The sequence below is a fragment of the Aptenodytes patagonicus genome, chromosome 10, assembly GCF_965638725.1.
Source record: "Aptenodytes patagonicus chromosome 10, bAptPat1.pri.cur, whole genome shotgun sequence".
Taxonomy (NCBI): domain Eukaryota; kingdom Metazoa; phylum Chordata; class Aves; order Sphenisciformes; family Spheniscidae; genus Aptenodytes; species Aptenodytes patagonicus.
In genome coordinates, this window is record NC_134958.1 from 17,933,781 (window position 1) to 17,958,908 (window position 25,128).

Consider the following 25,128-nt stretch of genomic DNA (forward strand, 5'->3'; position numbering starts at 1 on the left):
TATAATGTCTATAGTCGTATCAGCATTTTATGTATGTAGGGATTTGCTTTTTAATACAAATTAGTGACAACTGTCAGGAATTGGTAGGAAAACGTTCATGCTTTTCTGACCTTTATCCTGTTTGAGGAGACCTGCAGTTTAGGGTAGTACAAGTGACCACAGCATATACATGTTTTTGAGTGTACTTCTAAATACAAAGATAAACGTATCATGAAGTTACCAATCTCTCTTTCTCTCTGTTGTTTTGCCATATGATTTCCAAAAAAAGCTTTATTGTAATATCCACTACTAAAATTTTTAAAAGTTATACTGTATCTGCTTGTTTTGCATTCATATTATAATGTCTATAGTCGTATCAGCATTTTATGTATGTAGGGATTTGCTTTTTAATACAAATTAGTGACAACTATCAGGAATTGGTAGGAAAATGTTCATGCTTTCTGACCTAGTACTAGAAAAGTTGGAAATACAGGATAGTATATGTTAATCTGCTGTATGCATAAGAACCACGGTAGAGAATCAGTATTTGCATTTGATTGGAAAAACAACACATTTGCTTCTTGTTAATGGAGCTTTATTTGCAATAGGAAAACATATACTGGTTTTTTTCCGGTACTTTTTCAGACAGTAGAGAAAACAGCAAAAACCTGACTACTTTTTGCAAGAATGGTCCTTGCATGTAAAAGTGGATACAACAATAAAAAGGACCTATATGGAATGGCTCAAGACATTGTATACTTTCTCTAATACTAAAGTGGCAAAAGAATTAGAGATACATAATATAGGCAGTCTGTCTGCCCTCCCCCTTTTGTTGTTCCCCTTACCCTGATAAATTTTCACTTGTATATGGACAGAATGGAGGAGCAGAAACTTAACTTATGCACAGAGCTAAAGAAATGTATATGCACATTCACACAGATGCGCAAACACGTCTGCAGCGCAGTATATGACAGGGATTGTGCGGGAGGGGAAGGGAGGTGTGTGAACTCTTGTTGATAGGGCTCAGTGAGCAGCTATGGGGTATTGTTGCCAGTAGGAAACAGCCTTGTGTAATCAACATTATAGCCAGTCCCCTCCATTAGGGTTTGTAGAGCAAAACATGTTGGTTAGAGCTTACCTTGGGAAGGTGAGAAAACCCCCTGTGTTGGACAGGCCACTCCTGGAGTCTAGAGAGTTGGAGTGGTCCTAGTGTCACAGTGGAGAAATGAGAAATCATTCTGCACACACTGCTGAGTCATGTAGGAAAGGAAGCCTGGGAGGGAGAGCTGGCAATTTGATGCTGCGCTGCGGCTCTTAGTCAGCGTAGACCGTCCCTCTGCTGATCAGGTCCTTTTTAATGGTCATCAGCTTTTCATTGAACTGTTCTTCAGAACCGGTAAATAGAAATATGTTATTCATGTCATTTCCCATGTCCTCCTGGTATAGGATTTTCTTCCATTGTAAACAGTATATGCTATAATAACATAAAAAATTAAAGTCTGCTTCTAATCTAGGAAAAGAAAATTATAATTTGATGTGTTTGTTTTATCCATGTATGTAAAGGCAAAACTGGTGACTGTTTTTCATCCTCTGATTTGGATAACTGGAGTAAAGCTGCATCTGTATGGTATCACTGGAGCTGGTTAGTTGGGCAGCATGGAAAGTATTTGTTAAACTTTTATATTTTGATGTAGAATGGTGAGGAAACAATAACTTCAGAAATTTATTTTAGATGAGATGAATTGTGTTTGAAATGTTTTTATTTAAAAGTAAAATAAAAATTTGCAAGAACTTATACAAAGTATTTTGGGGAGGGTGATGGGGTTGGGGGTGGATACCTCATTCTTTGTACAATCAAAACTCATGTGATTTCAGTTTTGCTTGTGCAACAGATGGAAGGAAATGCACCATTATCCAAAGAGAACCTAATTATTCTGTGCTTGTTGAAGAAAAATACTTTAATTTCAGTGGGATTTGTTTGCCAGGTGAATCACAGTTTAGATCCTGAGTTAGACATGCCTGTGATCAAGTGGTTGGGTTTCCTTACTACAGATGCTATAAAATCTCGCACAACCTTATGGATTCAGTTCTACCTCAAATATATGAGTGAAGGGCTTAGAAATTTTAAAGTTCATGTCTTGATGGATGTCCATCGAATTATTCTTGTGAGTCTTCCACAGAGATGTGTGTGCAATTTTTCTTTAAACGGCCAAAGCTATAATGAGGTTACATTAGAATCGAATTTGGAAAACCCGCTGTCCACATTGAAGCCTTGCCTCACAAACTGGTGCTGAAAATGCTGATGTACTGTTGATAAAATTTGGCAGTCATGGCTTGCTGACCTTGCTTACCTGACAGAAGCCTTCTTCCTTAATGATGAAAGTAAAAGTATTCTGGTGTGATAGCTTTCAGAGAGACCACACAATTGTTCATTAATAAGAATAATTGCGCATGAGTAGTTAATTGCTATTAGTATTTTGGGAAAGGCAGATGCAAAATATCTGTGTATCTGACCTTTACAACCTGCTTCTCTCTAATTATGCTGCTGCCAGGAAGGGCTGCTTGCCTAGCCTTTTGATGCCTGTCCTTGTCAGCAGGACAACATGAGCTTTTATTTCCTCAGGGTATTCTGCTACAGATGTTACAGAAGGTTAATTTATATGGAGTAGCATTTCACTGACACTTCCACGGAGGTGAATCCTTCAAGCAATGTAACACTTGCAAAAAGTAATATATTGTATATATGGAGGACCCTATTAATGCAGTTGCTATGAATTATATATTCAGTCTTATGTAGATTTATTTTAAAGTTACTAGACTACTCACACTTTTTTTTAAAATATATTAATTTCTAATTACTGATTTAGCTGTCTGTTTTGTTTAAATATGGATTGCTTTGTTATATACAAAACTAATTTAGAAAAATGTCTTCTTTCCTAACCTAACCATGTTCTGCCATTGTCATGGAACAGTTTTGAGAAATAGTATTTTATTAGGTAATTTTAAAAAGTTTCAATTTTTACTTCCTCAGAGAATATGTTGGAAGAAAAATTAAACTGGTATGGCTGAGGTAGTTGCAAGTTTTAAATCAGGCTTATGTGGTCAAAATTCTATTCAGGAAAGCATTTATGTTTGAAGTGTTTATGATCACACTGGATATAAACTCTGCTTTTTCCACCTGATTGTAGAGCTGCAGCAGTCATTTTTGAAGCATTTCAAATTGACAACATTTTGAGTGGCATTAAAATAGGTTAGTGCTGTTTGCTTTCTTTCTCTTTCAAAATAATATTTTAAGTTAGATTTCACGTGCATGGATTTTCTATTTAGGGAGGCACTGGGGTATAAATGGAAATGTCAGTGGTAAAAATTAGACAATATAAACTACTATATAAAACAATTTTTTGTCAAAAGGACTTCCGTTGACTGCCTGTGCATATAGTAAAGATTATCTGATTGATTTTGTTGCAATATTAACTGCAGATCATTGAAAGTTTCTTTTGAGTGCTTATTTTCATGTAGCAAACTTTGTATGAGGTTCTGTAGTGTACCAGCTGTTACTCCCCCTTGCCCTTTTAATAGATTATTTGACAAAAGTGAAACTTGTTCTTTGCTGTAAAATCATTACCAGCAAACTTTGCTTTGTTAAAATTGCTGTTGGAAGTGTGTTGCATTACTTCAGTACTTGAAGAGATAGCTTGAATTTTATCTGCAAAAAAGTAAATCTCCTCTTCTTGTTCCTCTTTTATATAGTAGTAGCCTGTGGGCCACTGATGTTAAGATAAGTATAAAATGCACTCTTCAAATAAGTGAATGTGAAAAGTAGTACGTCATATTGTCTATTTTAAGTTTTAAATATATTTAATAGTAAAATACAATATATTGTATATACAATATGTATGATGTAGTTATATAATTTATATTTTACAATATAATTTGTTATTTTATATTTATGTATGTTTTATATATTTGTATATTTATTGGAAGCCCTGAAAGTTTGGATACTTTGTAGCGAGGGTCAACATGCAGAATCTTAGAGAATTTGAGGGAACCAGTTTCAGCATGTAAACACTGAGGGGGCAAAGGGGTGCGTTTCTCACTCATGGAATAGATTGACACAATCAAACACCTTATAGGCCCAAGGTTTCTAGCAGACACAAAATCTGTTCATTTTAGGAACCTTTGCTGCAAAGGTCTTGAAAGCAAATGGTAAGACTTTTAGTATGAATTTGCATAAAGCAGTGGTAATGTCTTTGCCTGATACATGTTCATCCTCACGTAGCAAATGGATGCCAAAGCAGTGCAGAGAGTATAGGGCTCCCTTTTGGAAAGGATCCCGTTGCAGTGTGGCTGCAAAATCCTTTTACTTTTTGCTTTGTCAGAATTTCTTCAGCTGTTGCTGTGATCAGCACCTTAGCAAAGAATGGAAAAATAGAAGCAAATATGCCTGAAACCTGCAAGTTAACTTCTGTTGCTGTACGCTGGGGTGGGGGAGAAAGGGGGGGACAAGAGAGGAATGGATTATTGTTAGGGTATGAAAAGGGTTTGAAACAGGCTGAAAAGCTTTTAGATATCAAAATTAATTACTGCAGATCTAGATCAAGAAGTGTTTGCTGCCCTTCTAAGAATGGTAGGGAGATGATATAACTGGCAGAGCAACTAATAAAATTATCTGTTTGGACTAAGCTTTTAATTTTCAAATAGGACTGAAAGTTATCCGGTGCTTCATTCTGAAATTACAGCTCAAGTACTCCATGAGCTGTAAGATTCTGTATAGTAGCTTTTGTTTATGCTTCAGGGGAAAAATGCTTTGGTTACCAAGCTTCCTAGAATTACTCTTTGTTCCTTTTAACACACTTCAGAAAGGTACAGATGTTAAAAGTGTTAATTAGAATCAAAATAGCAGAAAATTAATAGATGCTGAAGTATTTAGTTTTGACAAATTTCTACTCAATGTTTCTGAGTTGAGAGCACGAGGGCTTTATTACTAAATCAGGCCCTCTGTTACACTTCCCTAAAAAATATTAAAATCAACTGTAAATTGATACTGCTGTAATATAGCATTACAGAAATAACAAACACATATTGTTGTATGTAGAATATGACAATGCTAAACTCACTGTTGCGTTGCAGTCCTTTAATCTGATCACACTTGAGGAAATAATCTGTATGGCCATCAGAATTTCCACCTATGCAAATTGCCTTTACTGACAGCAAATTTCTTGAAGGTATTGAATGGAATACTCTTATTATGAGATATTAGAGGAGATTTGTTTTGATATAAATAGATCTTTCCCTTTATCTGTCACTCTGTACTCCTGTATACGGAGACAAGGTCGTGTTTTGGATTCCAGGGTTCTTGAAAAGCCTGGGAACCATTACCAACTTCATTATTATTGTTGTTATTTACTACACAATGATACAGGAGGAAACTAAACTAGTTCTTCTGGTCTTTAAATAGATGTTGTTCTTTGTAAGGCAAATCCTACTGGAAACACACAGTGCCCCTTTCTGTTGTGCACTGTGCTCTTGTCAACGGCTTTCAGATAATTGTTTTGAAGATATGACTTGCTGACTCTGGTCAAAGCTGATTGCTACTCTAACAATAAATAAAATAGAGTAGGAGAGAGGCATAATTTTTTCTTGTAAATTAAAACCAGTAGCATTCATTATAATCTCAAATAGCATAATTTTTGAAGTTCTAGTTAGGTTTTTCCACAGAAATTTTTTATACAGAAATATAGAAATGAAGATACAACCAAGCAACTAGTAATAAATTAATTAAATTACAAGATCTATTTGAATGAAAACAAGTTAATAGGACCATAACATGGTCAATAAAATCATGTACACCAAGTTTAATTTTAGAAGTTTTCATCTGAAATATTTAGCTTTGAAATTAGAAATAGTTACATGTATTTTAGTATGTATACCAAGGTTTCAGCTTTCTCTTAAAAAGTTAAATAGCCTCATTAGACCTAGTCAAAAGAAATTTTATCTGGAGGAAATGTAATTTAATTTAATAATGACTGGAATTGAATGGTTTTATATATTTTAGGATAAAACAGAATATAATTTATGGTTCTTGACATAAAAGCATTAAAATCTTTAACCTGATGCTGTGCCACACAGCAGGGAATATTTCTGCCTATTTAATATAGAACATGGCTTTAGACCTAGAGAAAATATTTTTGTTTAAACCTTTATTTTAATTTAGGCAAAGGACATGGAATGCTGAATTAAACAGATCTGAAATGCCAACACTTTTTCATTATCAGTCTCTTCTTGGCAAGTGTTGAGAAATAATTTTGAAATTGATATAATTGAATCATGAAACAAAAGAATCACTATTATGAGGCAAATAATGGGAAGCTGAATTTTCTTGTTTCTTGTGCACCTGCAAACCATTAGTTAACAGTGTTGGTTTGATTGCCATTTCTGTATAGTAAGTTTTTTAGATGGGGTCAGTTTAAAATTAAATGTGAGTTTATTTAATTCTATAATCTGTAATTAAATGAAGTTTGAGTTTTATCTTCCGATACTTTTGTGTTGTATACTTTATAGCTGAATAAATTACAAGAGCAGAAGGGATCAATAAAATCACGTACTATGACCTCTTAAAATAATAGCACAAACAACCTTGATCATGAACTGCAAAACTTCCTTTGGAGTTGTGGCATACAGTCCAAAATATTTTTTAAAATATTTCAAAAAATGCTATCTAGTGTTGCCTTTGTGATGAACACTCAATCATGCTCATAAATACAGTATTCCAATGGATAATAAAACTTACTAAAAATCAATATCTTAGTCTAAATGTGTCTAGTTTTGGCTTCCCACTATTACTAGTTGCTTGTGCTTCTTTTTACTTAGTTGAAGAGCTGCACTTTGTTCGTGGTGTAGGACTTGGTGTAGGCCAGGGATTTGAGGTAGAGCTGTCTAGGCATTCTACTATAGTGAACTGGGTAGAGAAGATCAATATGTTTTTAAAGCCAGTTTTTCTTGGAATAAAAACGATAATAGTTACCTTTTATAATGGAACTAGAGAAGAGAGGATAGACATTTTTAAAGGATTTTTATATGAATCTTCTCAGAATCCAGGTAGCTTTGTGGGGCATCCTTTCTAGTTTGCTTTCCTCAGTAATTTTCTGAGTGGCAGCACACCGCTCTGTTTCTTTCTGTCAGGTTCCTAAGACGGTTTCGTCTCTCCTCTGTGCAGTCTGCCTGTTACTGCCTGCTTTGCCTGCTCCTCGAGCTCTGCTCTGTGCAGAGTCCCTCTGGCCCACATCTTGCAGTCCCAGCAATCTTCCCTCTCTTGAGTAAGCCCAGTTGCTCAGTAGGAGGAAGCTCATCTGGGACAGGCTCCACCTCAGGCTTGAATCAACACAGGTGCTTCTTAATGTACATGGCACCATGCTGAACAGATGCAAGAGACACTGCTCATCAAGTCTTTTAGTCTATGGATTCTGTGATTTAAGAGGCGCTTTTGGTTGGGTTTTTTTTTCCCTCCATCTTAGATTTCTGATTACAGAAGCAGGCAAAATTTGAGTGTATTTATTCTGAACTCTTTTTTCATGAATGAATGATTTGAGAATACAGAAAAGAATTGGATCAGAGATATTGAAATATAAAAATATCAATTAGATCATTAAGATAATAATAGTAATAATTTAAATTATTGTAACCCTATTCTTAGGGTTATATGTTGATAAATTTTTGAGTTTCTGCAAAGCTTTCGAAGGGACCGTTGGAAGAGAGTGTATATACAGACTATTATCTGTTACTCAGTATAACAGATCTTAAAACTTCATCATGCTTATTATTAGAGGTGTGAAAGAAGTGTTAGTCTGAAATAAGATAAGGTATGAATGTACAGTGCTTCGACTGCTCACATACATTTCCCATGAGCGCGGTATTAGCCATAAAAATGTTATTTATCCCTTGGTGAACTGAGATGAGCTGCTTGTCTGCATTGCAGGGAAAGAGAATGCACATGTGTTTATTGTGGAGAAGATGACTTCACAGAAAAGTCAGAAATCTTCATATTAAATTCAGCATCTGGCTGATCCAACAGGTAGCTTGTGTCTGTACCCCAGATAATCTTGCATTAACTTAGTACTGGCACAGTTGCTGATCTCACCGCTTCATGATGCTTGGTGCTCATAAATTTTCATTTTTGCTTCTGGTTGTGTCCTTCTGCACCTCTGTCAGGGAAACCATAAATTCTGTAGAATAAACAATAATAAATGTTACTATGTGTAGACCATGTAAGCCAAAGCTTTGTGAGCAAAATACCATGCTGCAAGTTTTTAATCTACTTATACAGTAGTTTACAGAGACAAGCACATTTACCTCTGGCTATTCGTGCTGCTTCACAAATCATAAATGTGTGTATTAAAATGTATATATCTTAAACCACATTAAATATATGCATACATATTTAGTGTGGTTGGAAAAAAGTCTGTAATACCTAATGTCAAACTACAGTATCTCAAAAAACTTGCTTTCTACAAAATATTTCAATAATGTAAAAAAAAAAAAAGTTCATTCAAGGATGAGTTTACGACCTTTCAGAGAACTACAAGACAGGAATTAACGGGAAGAAACACATAGATGCAGTATTACAAGTACAGAGGATTGGCAGGTTTGCAGAAGCAAGCTTAACATGTCAATTCCTGATTTTTCTCAAAGTACACTACACAGCAGTGTTGAGTAATATGTTTCATCAGCACAGAAGGTAACATTTGCTAACTGTTAGTGTCTTGACTATCAAACCACTGAAAGCCATGAGGGGAAGTAGTGATTGAAATGCCAGCAATGAAAAGAAAATCCTGTTTTGTATATATCTCCAAAATGAAAGTGTGAGGAATTAAATAAAAGCTTGCTTTTACAAATATTGTTTCATCTGATACAATATTTACATCACTTTTGGAGGACTTTAATTACTTTGCATATAGAGACTTCTTCCTCTTTGTAGTAGTAAGTCATTCTTCAAACCATATTTAATGTATGCTGTTCCTTTTTACTGTGCTCCTGATTTATTCATATGCAGCAGTTATTTTGTTTTACACGTTTGCCTATTTTCTTCCATATAGCAGGCATAAAGGTACGTGCACCCCCATGGTATCAGGTTCTGAAAACATAAGGATGCTATGTATTTGATATAATTGCTTATGGCTAAAGTTTTCAGTGAGTCAGCTTTCACACAGTTGCGTTTGATGTGAGGTTGTGTTGTATTTTGACATTCAGTTCAAAGCGAAGGTGCAAACTACACCTGGGAAGATGGCTCGTTCTGGAATGGCTTATTCATCATTGAAACTTTTTCTTCAAACACTTTAAGGGGCTTTGTAGCAGAAAAATGCTCTATATGTGCTTTAGTCAGCAAAACAAATGGGTGTTTGCCCATAAGAAGCGGTACAGTAAGATTCAACATGTCGCCAAAAGAAACTTTTGAAGCTCACTGAGCTGAAGCTCACAAGGCTGGACCTGTAGAAATCTGAAGGAGCTCTTGATTTATGTATTCTGGTACATAAATGCTCGATTCATACTTTTTGCAAATAGTTAATACAGTCACATGCATGAAGGTCCTTATGAAGTTATACGGTCTCAAAGTTCTCACTTCACATCTATGAAGGCATTCAGTTGAAGTAGCTTGCCTGGGGCCAAACAGCTGGTCGTTAGGAGACAGACATGCTACCCTGTGAAATCTGTTTGTTCCTCTGCCGTTACTTCCTTCCAGCATTGCTTTGTACCTGAATGTTGCTATATCAGAAATATATGTACTAGGTATCCTGTGTATGACTTATTGCTAGTGGGGTAAATGCTACAGAGGAGGACTTAAAAGTTGAATTATGATAAATGCTGTATGATGGAGAAGTTCAATACAATACTCAATTACGGAGAAGTAACACACATAAAATGCTAGGTGTTATTAGGAAAGAAATACAGAACAAGCCATAATATCTTGTTATGTATGTCACAGTTTAAACCCACGTATTGAATGCTGAGTGTAGTTCCAGTTATCTCATTGGAGAAGTGTAAAAGAAAGGTGACAGGAATAGTGATAGGTATGATGACTCTCTGTCTTGAATAAGACAGATCCAAATCCAAAAGGCATTACTGGCCTGGAAAAGGTCAATAGGGCATAATTAAAAGTGGCACCAAATGAAATGGCAAGTTTTAGAACAAGGGAAGTATTTTTTGGGACAGCTCATAATGAGATCATGGAACCTGTTGTAAGGAAGCTAGTTTAACCATTTTTTTATCTAAACTTCATGCCTACAGTTTTGAAGCGTTGCTTCAGGCATTGGTTATCAGAACAACATTACTCTACCTGCATGGGAGTTAGCACTTCCAAAGTGCACACTAACTTGTTACATCCCTAGCTGAAAGATTTAGGGGTGCTCCTCTCTCCTTAAAAGCATCAATTAATTTTGGACCGTGTCAAGTCCTGGTATGAGACCACTGAGTAGATACTCATCCAGTGTGCAGTGTTAGCTGTGCTGGGTCTCAGTGTGTATCAGTATTGTTACTGACAAAAGCCTTCATCCTTGACACCCACAGAAAATTGTCATTTGAGATGCCGTTGAGATTTTTATCTAGCACAATCTTTACAGAGAGCTGTGGGGATTAGGCTTCTGTTGGTGGAATTGTCCTGTGATTCATTTCACTTGGAGGGCACTGATAATCATCTCTGGGTAATTCGTGGTAATAGAGGAGGATAGTATTTATAATTATCCAGAAAGTGGATATTAATAACATGGATAGTATTTAGAATTACCCAGGAAGTGAATATTAAGAACATGGAGAAGAAACCAGAGTTACTTACCGGTAGTTAAGAGTTCAGGAAGAATTTTCTGTATACACCCTTCACCTCCATTTTTTTGTTGGAGGTGAATTTGATTTCTTGCTTGAAAGGAAACCTCTTTGATTTCTTGCTTGAAAGGAAACAATATAGTATAGTCTTTGTGCAAATATGGAACAAAAAGAAGGGCCTGTTAATGAACTGTAATATAGATATTCATTAGGCACAAAATTTTTGGCCTTGAATGGTTGTAATACATGATTATGCGCTGTATGGGTGTGCAAACGCCACATATTGGTCATAATCTTACAGGTTTTTTTAAGAATTTTGCTCCTTCAGTCTTAATTACGTATTGTCATGTCAGATGCATAGTCCACACTTTCAATGACTTATTTGATCTTGAAATGAAAGCTTTGACCAGTTTCATATTTGGCAAATTTATTTCTAAAATTCATGAGCAGAATTTTTGGTATATTAGCAGTATTAATTGAAAAGATTACATAGCAATGTAGAGGAATGCATTAGCACTTACATAATGCTTTGATATACTTACAGTTAGCATGGACCTTTTTGGAGTATTTCCTGGTTATAGAAATTTAATAATGTCTGTTAGTTTATATTTTGATTATAATATGATGCATTTAATTAAAAATTTAACATTCAGACATCATGAGGGCCATATCTTTGCAAGTATTAATTCTGCAGTCAGGATTCCCTAGATATGTATTTTACTAGCAGTTTTAACTTTTTTTTTTTGAAGAACGTGGATGGTACTGAATTATCATTGTAATGGAATTTGAAGTTCTCTCATTATTAAATTTTTCTTCTTTTGCATAAGAAACTGTCTCTCCTCAACTTACTTCTTTAGAGTAGTACTAGCACACTATAGCTTCTCTAGTATGTTTTTTGCTTTGATGTACAACTTCAAGGAATATTACTTTTTGGTAGAAAGCTGTAAGTTGACAGAAAATGTGAAATGTTAACGTCTTCTGTTGCAAGTCACAAACTGCAGTGTATGCTAGAGTTGGTTGTTCTTTTATTTCTCCCCTTTTTTCCTCCTAACAATTCAAGAATAAATTATGAAAGACACAGTCAGAGTAAGGGCAAAAAGGTGGTTTGAGTCAACTATCTCAAGGATTAAAGATTTCAGTTTTGCAGGTAATACAGTTTTAACTGTGCCCTTGGGAAACAAGATGAAAGGAAGTCTAAAGATTATGGCAAAAACAAAAGAGAAGAAATTACTTGAGGCCAATTGTGGGGAAAAAAAGCGATATTGAGAGACAAAAATGAAAGTGATGAAAAAGAATGGAGGGAGATAATACATCAGGTTCTGTAAATCCCTTTGATTTTTTTTTTTTTTTTTTGGGTAGTATCCATAAAATTAAGATCATCTACTTTGGGACATTCTGAAGGCAGGTGTATGGTTGTATCTGCATTTAAGAAACGTGCGGGAAAAACGTTCACAAATAATCTTGCTGAGAATACTAATAATTTTCTAAAAGGTGCTAGTTCTCAGATTGCTTTAGCCATACTCTCTACTATTCTTAAAAATTGCCTTAAAAAGAACTATATTTTGAACACAATAAAATGGCAAAATATGTTGATCTGTAATCATACATGATTTTGTACTGTATCACTATTCAAGTAGAAACTTCCTTACAGCCAAAAATGTTACATTATGAGAAATAAGGAATCTCAAAGTTTTCATAGGAGACGGACATCTGAGAGCTGCCATTGTGTGTGTATTCGCCGTGCAAGAAGATACTTGTATTGAAAAGGTTCGTTATCCTTCAGCTTTTTTCAATTGTCCCATGTTATGACAAAAGCAATTTTCAGACCAAAAAATGCTTTAAACCAGAGTTATGGGTAAGAGAAGCTTATGATACATTAAAATAAATTTGCAGACATGCTCTAATCAAAGCATTATTCATTTTTACAGAAACCTGGTTCTCCACAGATATAGAAGTGTAGATTTAGGGCTACCAACCTCTCTTTGCCCTAGAATCTTCAGACTTTCCACATTCCCAGATCTTCTGAATTGCTGTGTACAAACCTGTGTTCCAGTATTTTTCTAAAGAAACAGTATTTATAAAGTCTCTTTCTTTGTCTGCTGTTTCTCCGTAGTAATATTTGAGCCAACAGAACAATTTCAATGAAATCTGACAGACGAGTATAGGTTTTAAAGAGAGAAAAATCCCTGAAGTATAGATAAAATTGGTAACTGAGTAGAGGATATAACCTGAATGAGTGTACCCTCTAAGTGAAAGACTGTAGCATGACTTGAACACTTTTTCCTATTTGGTTGGCTAACTGATCTGCCAACTGCACCCATGTTGGTCAGACAGCACACGCAGTTTGCAACTGGTCACAGACCCACAGTGTTTCTTGTATGGTGGCAGATAGCTGGACAATGGAAAGGTAGAAGGAAAAGGAATTTGAGACTCTTTAAGAGGAGAGGTGGTAAGAAAACATAGAAGAATGCAGTGTGAGTAAGAAATGTGGTTGAAACAAAACTTCATAGGAAACTAGGCTTTATTTGTTACGGTACTCATAGAATAACTGGTTTATTTTTAGGACTGTTTTTCCACATTGTTCTTCAGAAGTTAAGGTTTCTTCCAAATGTAATTTTAAGTATAGCTGTAGTGATCATCACAAAAAAGCTTTTGACCATGACTGAACATTTTAATATTAATTGTTTTTAAAGAGACATTTTACTTTCCTTTTAACCACCAGTCATAAGGTCACTGATGAGAATAGAGAAGGTACCATAAATGTCCTATGTTAGCATTTTTAGACTCTATAAGTTTAGCTTTAATGGTGAACTTTCGGCAACATAAAAATTGCAAGCCATTTTTAGTCTCTTCTACCCAAAATCCAGGTGTAGTATAGGTGGGCAGAAGTTCTTTTGTCACTGCAGCAGATTTAAGGCACCATAGTGCCTTTTAATCAAGCTCTGTTACGATGCAAGAACCATCTCTCACAAAGATCATATTCCGTCTTTCTGCTTTTTGAGAACTGAAGTAGTTGCTCAAATGAGAATAAAGTTGGCATAAATGACCTTTGTTACGGAAGTATTAGAGCTTCTGCAATATTTTGCTGGAATATAATTACAAGGAGGTGGGAAGGGAGAAGAAAGAAAATTAGAACAGTGTATGGTTCTGAAAAGCATATTCCCCCCCCCCCTTTATTGAGATGTCAGTAAAATTATTTTCTTGAGTCCAGGACAATAAGGAACTAATAAGGAAAACAGAAACAATTTCTATGGTGATATACAAATGGATTCTCTCACATACTACTTTATCTGGTGGGGAACGACCCTACCTTATAGATGACTTTTAAATTAACACTTCATATCTCAGAAGCAACCAGACACCAGTGTAGATGCAGGTTTCATACAGCTGCAGACTGTCAGGCAATATGGTGGTTTTTAAATGTTCTCTTTGCCGTATTCAAATGTGCATTTCATAGACTTAATCAAATAAAAATATGTCCTTATCGTATCTGTGTGAGGGTTTTTGGTATTAAAGTACTAAGTTCATTTCTGTTGTTGAAAAGTCATGAATGACCAGTATTGGAATAATCAAGATACCAGGAAGATAGCTGTTTGTTTGTATTATTGTTTTATAAAATGCGAGTGCAATGCATATTCATAGTTGCACTTTAGATCTTTTTGTGGGGTGTTTCTCCATTTTGCCAAACTGCCTTTTTTAGTATTGCTGCTGGAAATTCTTCCTTCCTGACAGAGATTGCACTGTGAAAGTATTGACTATTGAATAGTAATATAATCTTCAGTTTTTGTTCTCTTGCAATATGATTAACAACCATTTTGACATTGATTTAAGCTGTGTATTAGTGTCAAACGAGTGAGTGAGTTCTGGGGAATATAGCTGTCTTTCAGATTAGTTTTTCATGTTTTATTGCTCAAATTACGGTGACTGAAAAATACAAGGTGGAATTGTGACATTGTGTCGTGGTTTAATCTCAGTTGGCAACTGAGCACCACGCAGCCGCTCACTCACTCCCCCCCACCCGGTGGGATGGGGGAGAGAATTGGAAGAGCACAAGTGAGAAAAAACCTGTGGGTTGAGATAAAAACAGTTTAATAATTGAAATAAAATTATAATAATATGATGATAATAATAATAATACACAAAGCAAGTGATGCACAGTAAATTGCTCACCACCCGCCGACCGATGCCCAGCCAGTCCCCGAGCAGCGGGCCCCCCGGCCAGCTTTCTCCAGTTTATGTACTGAGCACGACGTCCCGTGGGATGGAATGTCCCTTTGGCCAGTTTGGCCGTGCCCCCTCCCAGCTTCTTGTGCAGCTGCAGCCTGCTCAGTCGGTAGAGCATGGAAAACTAAAAAGTCCTTGGCTAGCGTAAGCATTACCTAGCAACAACTAACACATCGGTGTGTTATCAACTTTGTTCTCATCCTAAATCCAAAACGCTGTACCAGCTACTAGAAAGGAAATTAACTCTATCCCTGCCAAAACCAGGACACATTGATAAGACAAATGTTCTTGTGATGGCATATGCAGTCTGTAAAATAACAATTATATTTACGTATTTTCATATTATTTATTAAATACATATGCATTCTTAGACTTCTGTCCTCTTGAAGTTGAGAACATTGCAGAAAATTCTGCTGTGACATGGCTAGAAAGTGATGTTTGCAAAAGTTCTTTCCTCATTTTTAGTATATTCTAGTGAATAAGTTTTCCAAATTAGGCTTTAAATATTTTATTTCTTCTCAATGAGTTATCAAAAATAGCATTGTGTCAGAAACATGAAAAAGGAATAACAGTGGTCAGAGTAGGAGAAATAAGTGATAACTGCACTGTATTTTCAAACATTTTCAGTATATCCAGGCCTCCTTAGTCTTAATGATTTCCATGGTACTCTTTATTTATTTTTAGAGGCACGTTTACAAATCTTACTAAAGGTAGGACTACAGATAACTTCCTTTATAGTGGAAAGATAACATAACCTGTTAGGGTTAGGGCTTAAATATTTTTTTTTTTTCCTTTCAATATGGAAGGTCCCCTATTACAGGCTGTCGCTTGTAAAGGCATGGTGAGAACTGATTTTTCATTCTGTGCAGATGTGTGTGGTGTGGCCTTTTATTAAGGTGCATGTAGGGACTGCAATGGTAAAAACTAATTCTTGATATACTCTGCATATTTATACTCAAACAGTTTTAAGAAATGTGTAATTCAATTAAAACCAATTTCTGGAATATTTAAGTGGGTTAATTCCTTGCCAAATTTCAGTTTGCTTTCTTTAGCTAAAGCCTATCCTACAGTATCCCTTGTATTTTGCAAAATATTTTGCATGAGGTTGATACTGCAGAAATAATCAAGGCTTATCAGAGCACTTGTAGATAAATGAACCTTTTTCTTTTGATTGGGATCATCCTTTCTAGTAACTCTGGTTGTTTGCCAGAGAGGTCGTCAAAAGAGAATTTACAGAGGAGTGCATATGTTCATTATAGTTGAATGGATAGCATTAGGCCAGAGGTTGCTAACTGCCTCCTTGTTAGAATCCCAGAATGTAGTATTTCCATTTGTAGATCTGTGTATGGTGGGTGCTCTTTCTTGGCATCATTCGAGTAATTCAGAAGCAGAGGTTATCCTGAATACCCAATGTATGATTCCCTTTTCTAAGGACGCAGAAATTACTTGTCCTGGTTTCAGCTGGGATAGAGTTAATTTTCTTCCTGGTAGCTGGTACAGTGCTGTGTTTTGGATTTAGGATGAGAATAATATTGATAACACACCAATGTTTTAGTTGTTGCTAGGCAGTGCTTACACTAGTCAAGGACTTTTCAGCTTCCCATGCTCTACCGACTGAGAAGGCTGGAGGTGCACAAGAAGCTGGGAGGGGGCACAGCCAGGACAGCTGACCCAAACTGCCCAAAGGGACATTCCATCCCACGGGACGTCGTGCTCAGTACATAAACTGGGGGGAGTTGGCCAGAGGGGATGACTGCTGCTTGGGAACTGGCTGGGCATTGGTTGGTGGGCGGTGAGCAATTGCATTACTTATTTTTCCTGAGTTTTGTTCCTCTCTTTCTCTCTGTTGTTGTTTTCCTTTTCGTTACAATATTATTATTATTATTATTATTATTATTATTATTATTATTATTATTATTATTATTATTTCTTCAATTATTTAACTGTTCTTATCTCAACCCATGAGTTTTCTTACTTTTGCTCTTCTGATTCTCTCCCTCATCCCACTGGGGAGAGGGTGGGGAGGGTGGGCGAGCAGCTGTGTGGCGCTTGGTTGCCAACTGGGGTTAAACAACGACAGACTGAAAGACAAAGTTTCCCCTGTTCTTTGTTTCAAAAGTAATTCACCTTTGAATTAATGAGGTGTTCGTTCTACTGGAGGACATAAAAAAAGTCTTCTGTGATCCTGCATGTCTTTTATTTATGCTTTGTTCAGTGATCTGATCAGTCAGATGAAGACCTGTATAGATACTTGGTCTAGCAAAGAAGTCTCTAGAGGTGACCCCTGTATGAAATAACCCAATATGCTTAATTTCTTTCTCTCAAAAGGCAATGTACCTACCTCAGACATGAATCTTTATCTAGATAGTAAATCTTAACAAAACACAATGGAATCACTTCAAAGCATTTGCAATACTCTAGAAAAAAAATGCATAAAAGCATAAATATGTGGAATATGTATATAGATATATTATTCAAAGAAACATGAATAGAATTATGATAATCTTTTTTCTTTCACTATATTAATCTTAATGCTTTATGTTCTTTTTTATGCTTACAGGTTAACACAAAAGGGGAGGAGATTAAGCAGTTGTGTTAGTGAAGCATGAACGTGTGGTGGGCAGAGTGAACAGCAGGACTGTGTGTGATCTGGCATCTCTCTTCTGTTTTCTTTGTTGTTGCTGCTGAAGGAATGAAATAAGCCAGTGCATGTTTTACTTAGTAAAAAGATAAGCTTCATAAATACTGGTGGCTGGCAATCTGGTTAGTCCTTGAATGTGTATTACTCTACTTCTGTTTTATATCTATATGAAAATTCTTGTTTTGTGATTCTCCACCAGCAAAAGCTGCATAATTGTTGATAATTTCCCGTGTTCTGTACCCTAAACAGTTCTTTCCTCACTCAGTAGAAGGAGGAAACGAAAGGTGTTTGGCTGTCCTGTTTTTGTTTTGTACTGTATCATTTCACCAAAAGGTCTTACTACTAAAATTCGTATCTGGAAAAAACCCAGAAGAATCTAATGGTTAATTCTTATTCTTTTGAAGGATGACGTTCAGTACTGTTGCTCTGAGCATTGTTTCTCTTTTAAGCTAATGTTATTATATTTGAAAATTTCAGTAATGCAAATTAAAGCCAGATTCTTCTTGCCTGTGAGGGAGTGTAAAGGGGAGTCTCATGTGGTTCTGCCCTTCCTTATTCCCTGGGATGGCTCTTCAGATCTTCTGCCATAGCATGGGACCAATGCAGCCTTTTTTACAGTGCTGCATTCTGCCGGCTTTCTGAAGGAATAAAGAGTAATCAGTTGAGAAATTGTTTGAATTGTAAATTTATTTTTGACTCTACTCCGAAGTTTTGGGAAGTATAACTCTTCCAGCACTGGAAGGAAAGATACCTACATCAAATATCTAGGTATAGACCTAAGACTGAACAAAATCATACTGAATTTCCCAGGGCACTGTTGAAACAAAGCAACATCATAGTTTAGCTAAAGACAAAAATCACAAATAATCCTTCATTAATTGGTTTACCTCTAAATTAATTATTCAATCTGATGTATACAACATTTTTGTTTGACTGATAAGGAAAATGGGAATTCTGTAAGTTTAGGAACAAAACAATAGCATGAATGTAGACTGTTTCCAAAATACAAATGGTGAAAATAATACATACCCTTCTGAAGAAGATTTTTCATCAATAAATTTCAAACCACTCTGCAAAAGGTTTTGTGTTCACATTCCCATTTTACTGATAGTCCAGCTGTATGTGTAAATCTATAGTTAAATAAAGCCAGAAACTTTGACTGGGAAGGAGTCTGACAGAACCTGGATGATTTGTTAGTGTGACCTGGTCCCTAAACTTTCATTGAGGCTTTGATTCATGAATAGGCAGAACAAAAGGAAAGATAAGGTTGTTCCCTATCTTTTCCACTACAGCTGTTTTTGGTGCTGTGGTAGGAATTTCAAAGACCAGCTCTAGCTGTGTTAAACTCAACTGTTGAAATTTCATGACATAGACTTAAAATTCACCAGCTTTCTTTTAATAAATTGGGTGGAGGGGGCTAGTTTTGAAACTTGTAGTCTTGGATCGGGCTTTTTAACTTTTTTATGTGATGATCAAGTAGCCTAGAAAGTGTTTTATTTTAGATGAAATCTGAGAGATTCACGTAATCGTATGATCATAGAAGTTGAGACTTCTGCAAAGAAACAATGTAATTGATTATTAAATAGAAACTGGTAAGGTTGCTTGCTGTTGCAATGTATTCCTACAATCAAAAGTCCTTCGTCCCTGTCTTTCAGGAGTACGGCAAAGATATTCTATTAGGCTCTGGCCCCAGCCTCCCTTTGCATTGGAAAATTTTTTCTCCTTTTGGTGGAGAGCTGCTGTGAAGGCTTGATCTTTAAATAGTTTTATTCTTAAAGACAAAAGTTATGAGAAGGCCAAGAGAACTTTTTTCATGTAACCTGAATCTCAAAATTATTGAAAAAACCAAATGAAAGAAGCAGACTAAAGTAGTGAAGAGAATTAAGCTAGTTTATTATTCCAGGTGCAAGATGACATCTCAAATTGTGAGTTGTTATATAATTTTAAATCATTGCTGCAGAGCTAATTAGTTTCATAGAATTAGTTTAGGACTTTGGTAATGTTTAAGTAGGAAGTCCTATTAACACTTCTTCTATAGAGTGCTTTGTATAGAATATCAACTTTGACTTCTCCAATTAATTCTGCTAACTTCATGTTGTCATAATAAATCAGTTGGCTTAGCTTTTTGTTTATGTACTAATTCTTGGTGGCTCTAAAGCTTTTGGAGCTCAGGGGTATTAATGCATCTTCCTGAATTCTAGGAATATTTTATCTTGTTTATATGCTGTAGCTAGAAAGGTAAAGAACATAATACTGTAGTTTTAAAGCGGCATTAAGATGTCATAGCCCTTCAGTGTCTGACACTTAATTCTGTGTTTTCTTCAGTGTAAGCTCTTGCCCTTGGTCATTGGGTTAACTGCATCTTACACTCTTTCCTAATAGTTTCATACTGCTCCTGCAAGTATGTCACACTGAGCTCTCAAAGCAAACATTCAGTAGCTCACTTTCTGAGGAAAATTTTAATGTGGAAATTAGACATACTTAATTTCACGAATAATGTATATCTAACTTCATCTACAGGGTTTCATAATGTGGTGTTGGCTCTCCATCATCATCCTCAATGACCACTCCTTCAAAGGGTTGCAGATATGTTTATCTTTACTGCTGTACTTGTGCCAGTGTTAGAAAAGACTGATTTGTGATAAAAACATTATACACACTGAACTTTTTTTTTTTAATGCCTGTTAATGTGGTAATTGATATTTTTATGTCTCCTTTTCACTGTTGTGGCTTCCAGCATGGTGGTGAACTTTCACCTCAAAAGTTGTGGTAACAGCATAACAGGTGTGTCCTATTCCATCAGTGGAAAGCTTTTCTGGTATTTATCTGAGAAGCTTTAAGGAAGGATATTGGAAATATTTACAATGCTTTGATTAGGCTGTTTGTGCTCTGCAAGGTAGTTGCAAAAGGCTTGCATGCAACCCCTGTTTTCCCTTCTAACTACATGCCCAACCCAGCTTAGGTAATGCCTTGCCCGGGACATTGAGAAGTGAGGCATAAAATAGCAAAACTGGGTAAGATAAGTGTGAAAGAGAACTCCACTGTTTGATATGTGACCGTGTCACTGGTGGCTGTCACTTTTAAATGCAACTTCTATACAGAATGTGAGACTTAGACCCACAGAGAAGAGCAGGAATTGTAAGAGCCTGTTACATGATTTTGACAGTGCGGGATCCTTCTCTCTTGTCTTTGCATGTGACAAGAGGAAGAGGTTACTTTGGAAATGCCAAGAGGGGTTTATCATTAATGAATGCTGATACGGAGAAAGTACAGTAAAGATAGATAAACCTGACGTAGGTTCTAAACCTTGTTGTCAGCTGTGACGCTTGGAAGAAATGTGAAGCTGGCAACTAAAATTTGTAACACAGCTTCTGTCTTTTGGTTAATAATGTGGAGATTATAGGGGTGTTTTGTTTGCTTTTCCAAAAAAGTGCTTGTGGTAGTTTTCAAAAACTGTTCGGGACCCTTCTTTTCCTGAAGGTATGTGACTAATGAAAGGCATTTGGAGCAGAGTTGATACAGTAGGTGTTCCTTCAGCATAGGGGACTATTTTCTTTGAGCTTTCAGAACTTTGTAGACTTTGTTAGCTGAGGAAGGATCTTTGAGTAGCAAGTGCTGCATTGGTTCTGCCAGGGATTAATGAGGGGACAACTGAATAAATAAGGAAAGTGTTTTAACCATGAAGAATTAACTACTCTTCGGTGTTGTAGCAGGAGAGCTATAAAGGGGATTTGGTGTTGAGATTCTACACAGTTCTGATGACTTTATATGGAACTTATATGTCGGCAAAGGACTGGATTCATCAGCCTTAGCATCACACCATGTATTTTTCATTTCCTGTGAGCCTACCCAAGTCAATCAACATGAAGGTAGAGGATGTTTGCCTTCTGTTACTTTGGTGGTTTTTGAAATGGCTGAAGTTTCATATGTGAACTGTACTTGTCAGAGAAAAGGTGTCTGATGTTTAAATTTTTTTGAATCAAATTTTGATGTCCATTTACACACCTGGTTACTCCTTTCTGTAAGGCAAGCAGGACTTCTTTAAAGATGTAAATTTTCAGGAACATGTGTATGGTTCATAACAGGAATATGATATAGCCAGTAATGTGGATTTACTCCAGGAGAATTTGCAGTACAAGGTTAGCAATTGAAATACTGGCAACATAAAAAATAAACAACAAAACAAATAAATAAAAAGAAATCAATTTCATATTTTTGGTAAAAGTTCTATTAACTGTTCAAATGAATTTGCAGTTAAAGGGCTAGAACAAGTATGTTAAAAATCATGTTTAGTATGTTAGAAAGCTCAATGTTTTAACAACTATCACTATCAAGTATATTAATTTTTGCCTCTTTTAGCAAAAATAAGAGCATAAAGCTCTTGGGGTTACAATGATTAAATACACAGAAATGAAGAAATAATAAAATGAGGTGACATATAAATATTGAATCTGCAAGGTATCCATTAGGGCAGATTTTATACTACTTACAGTATCAGTGTTTCTCTGCATATGTGACAATATACAGAGACACAGATATTACCTAGTTGCCCATTATTATATGGTAGCAGTATGTCTTTTATTCTAGAAGTTTTGACTTTGACACAGATTTGTCGCAGATTCTTTTTCATACACACAATATAGGAGTGCTAAATTGTAAAAATACTTGAAATCTTGTTTTCTATCAGAATATGCAATGGAGATATAATTTAACCCTTGGATGTATCAATTGGGAATTTTTCTGTCAAGGAAGGCTTAGGTTGGTGAAGAGGGAAATTATTCACATTCTTGTTTTTCATTTGAAAAACACTAAAAAAGATCCAGCCATTTTGGATTTAAGGTTGCCAAAAATATTTGTACCATATGCATTGATGGAAGATAACATCTTGTGAGAACAGTGACCGGAAAGATTGTAAACTATGGGCATGCGTACGGAAAAAAGATGCAACAGAATTTCTTACTAATTTCGGATAACTTAATAGGAATATAAGTGTTATATGGCAACGTGAACACTGAATATTTAAGGTGGCCACATATTGAGCACATGTTTATTCTTGGCCTCTTACTGCTTGTGCCTTTCTATTTCCCTACCTATTGAGTTCCCTACATACTGAGATTTCTGTCTGCCCACACTGGGCCAGGTTTTTTATGTTTAAAGCAATAAAATGATAGTTAAGCTGATGCAGTCAAGTTAATGATTGTTTTGACATATTTTGAAAAGAGGGGAAAGGAGTAATTAATGCAATGGGTAATTGATATGGAGGATGCTGCTTAAATTGCAATTGTTTAAAAATCAAGTAGTTATATATATCCAGAATTTTATTCACCTTTTGTTCCCCAACTTGTACAAACTCATGATACATGATATTCACAAATACTTTTCCTCTTTAAGATACCCATATCCTCATCAAAAGGGATTTAAATTGCTTTAAGACTACTTTTGATTATAAAAATACCTTTTTCAAATCTTACTTGTTATTAATGCTAATTCATAAAACCCATTAAACTTTCAGAGCGTGTGATAAAAGTGGGAAATAAATGGATGATTTTGAAATGGCTGAAGGAAAACAGATGATAGTCAAGTCTAGTTTTGATTTAGCTTTCTCTTACAGTGTGAGACTCAGGATGTTGTCAGATGAAAGAATACTCTACTTTCTTCTTTAAAATGTATAAAATATTACCATCCATGTAATTGTATGACAGGCTGGAAGTTCTTGAATGTCTAAATGATATTTTTTTCTTGTTTGCCTCTTGCAGTGAATAATAATAGGCTGTTTGGTTTTTTCCCAGATAACTTTTTTCATGCTGCTGTCTGCAGTGTGTGTAATGCTGAACTTGGCTGGTTCCATTCTCTCTTGTCAGAACGCTCAGCTGGTAAAGTCCCTGGAAGGATGTCAGTTGGTGAGTAATGAAAAACAAGTCTCTTATAAAGGGCAATGGATTTTATTTTTCATTTGTTTGGTTTTTATACACATATTCCTTTAATTTTCAAAACATGTCTTTAGTAGAGCCATCTATAGGCATTACAACATGAAAAATCATGTTGGGAAAAGTTTGAGAGTTAAAGTGCTAATGTATTTACAGTGTTTTGTCACCTCAAAAAGTAAGTTGTAACATGAGAAAGACTTGCTTCTTAGTGTCATGGTACAGATGACGCTTAAACAGCATAGGTGGAATACAGGCCACATCAAAGCAACGCAGTGATTACCGTTTGATATCAGCAGTATCAGGATTTCATCCAATAGCTCCTTATACTAACAGTGTGTTTCACAGATGTACTGATAGTAATGTTTTGGTATGTGTATGTTAATATTTTATTTGCCAACCTAAATTAGTTCTTTTTTTTAATTTCTAAAGCAAATGTATGTTACTTATGTTAAATAAAATACAGAATAATAAAAATTATCATGATGTGGCATGCTCTAAATTATTAAAAGATACAGTATACTAAAGTCTTTATGTTTTTATCTCAGGAAAAAGGTACATATACATTGAACTCTAATATATCTTCTGACATAAACTGACAAAGATGTCTACAGAACTAAACTCATGTCTGAAATCTCTGATTTAAAGTAAATAATAAAACAATTATTCCCTCCCCCCGCCCCCAAATTCAGGAAACAAATGACATTAAATTGTAAGATTGACAAATGGACTGGAGAATGTTTATGGCTATGCATCAGTGCTCTTTTTCGTATAATCTGGCTGTCAGTAGACCAATGAAACTGTTTAAAGTGTATGAGTATGCACTCATAGGATTCATTAAGTATTAGGAACATGTGCACATACACACCCCAAGACATTGATTTGAATGATAAAGAGAAAGGTATTTTTCTCTCTAATGCCAACAGATGATGCCACAATATGCTTGTGCACCTCTTCTATTCAGCCATTGTTTTGCTCCTTTGTTCTAAGGTTTTTGTCCAGTAAAACTCTTCAGGCTTCTGTTTGCACACAATATATTTAATAAAACTAAGTTAAAATAATATAAAATGTTTCAGCAAATATTTCAAAGGCACATGAAAAATACAGAACAGGAAACCATTTGGGTGTGACGTGTCGCATGCCTTCACCTTGTTTAGTCAGCTTTTAAGCCTGTGTTCTGTTTTCCTATCACCCATCCTGTTTCAGAGGGGTGTGTCTGCAGCTCCATCAGTTAGGTAGTCTGGAAAAGCTTGGGTATTCTGCTAAACTTTCTACGGTGTTTGTGATTTCCAGGTGTGATTGGGGTAAAGGCTTTATGGAACCAGATGGACAGAGCCAGATAGCTGACTCAGTGGAAAACCAGTAGTGACCCAAAGAGAGGAAGGGAGGGTTTTCCCTTTAAAATACTTGATCTGGGAAATTCTTGATAAAGTTCCTGGCTCTCATTTTGATGGGAAGTTGGAGTTGTGCTGCAGAGCTGGAAAAAACCAACTGGTGGAACCTGGAGCTGTTGTAAGATGTATGCTGTACTTTAGAGTGCTATGAGAA

General features: G+C 35.7%; 1 protein-coding gene across 6 annotated transcripts in view; it reads left to right on the top strand.

The window, feature by feature from the left end:
* The window catches only part of ENTREP2 (endosomal transmembrane epsin interactor 2), a 162,380-nt gene that overhangs the window by 79,450 nt on the left and 57,802 nt on the right, over positions 1 to 25,128 (top strand). For 4 of the 6 annotated variants that reach the window (XM_076348325.1, XM_076348326.1, XM_076348327.1 and 1 more), the window contains exon 3: positions 23,446 to 23,556. The exons of 1 other annotated variant lie outside the window; for it this stretch is intronic. In XM_076348325.1, coding sequence (XP_076204440.1) covers positions 23,446 to 23,556 — 111 coding nt within the window. Of the gene's footprint in view, positions 1 to 3,167; positions 3,230 to 23,445; positions 23,557 to 25,128 lie in introns of all 6 variants that reach the window. One more of the 6 variants, XM_076348329.1, reaches the window with a different exon arrangement.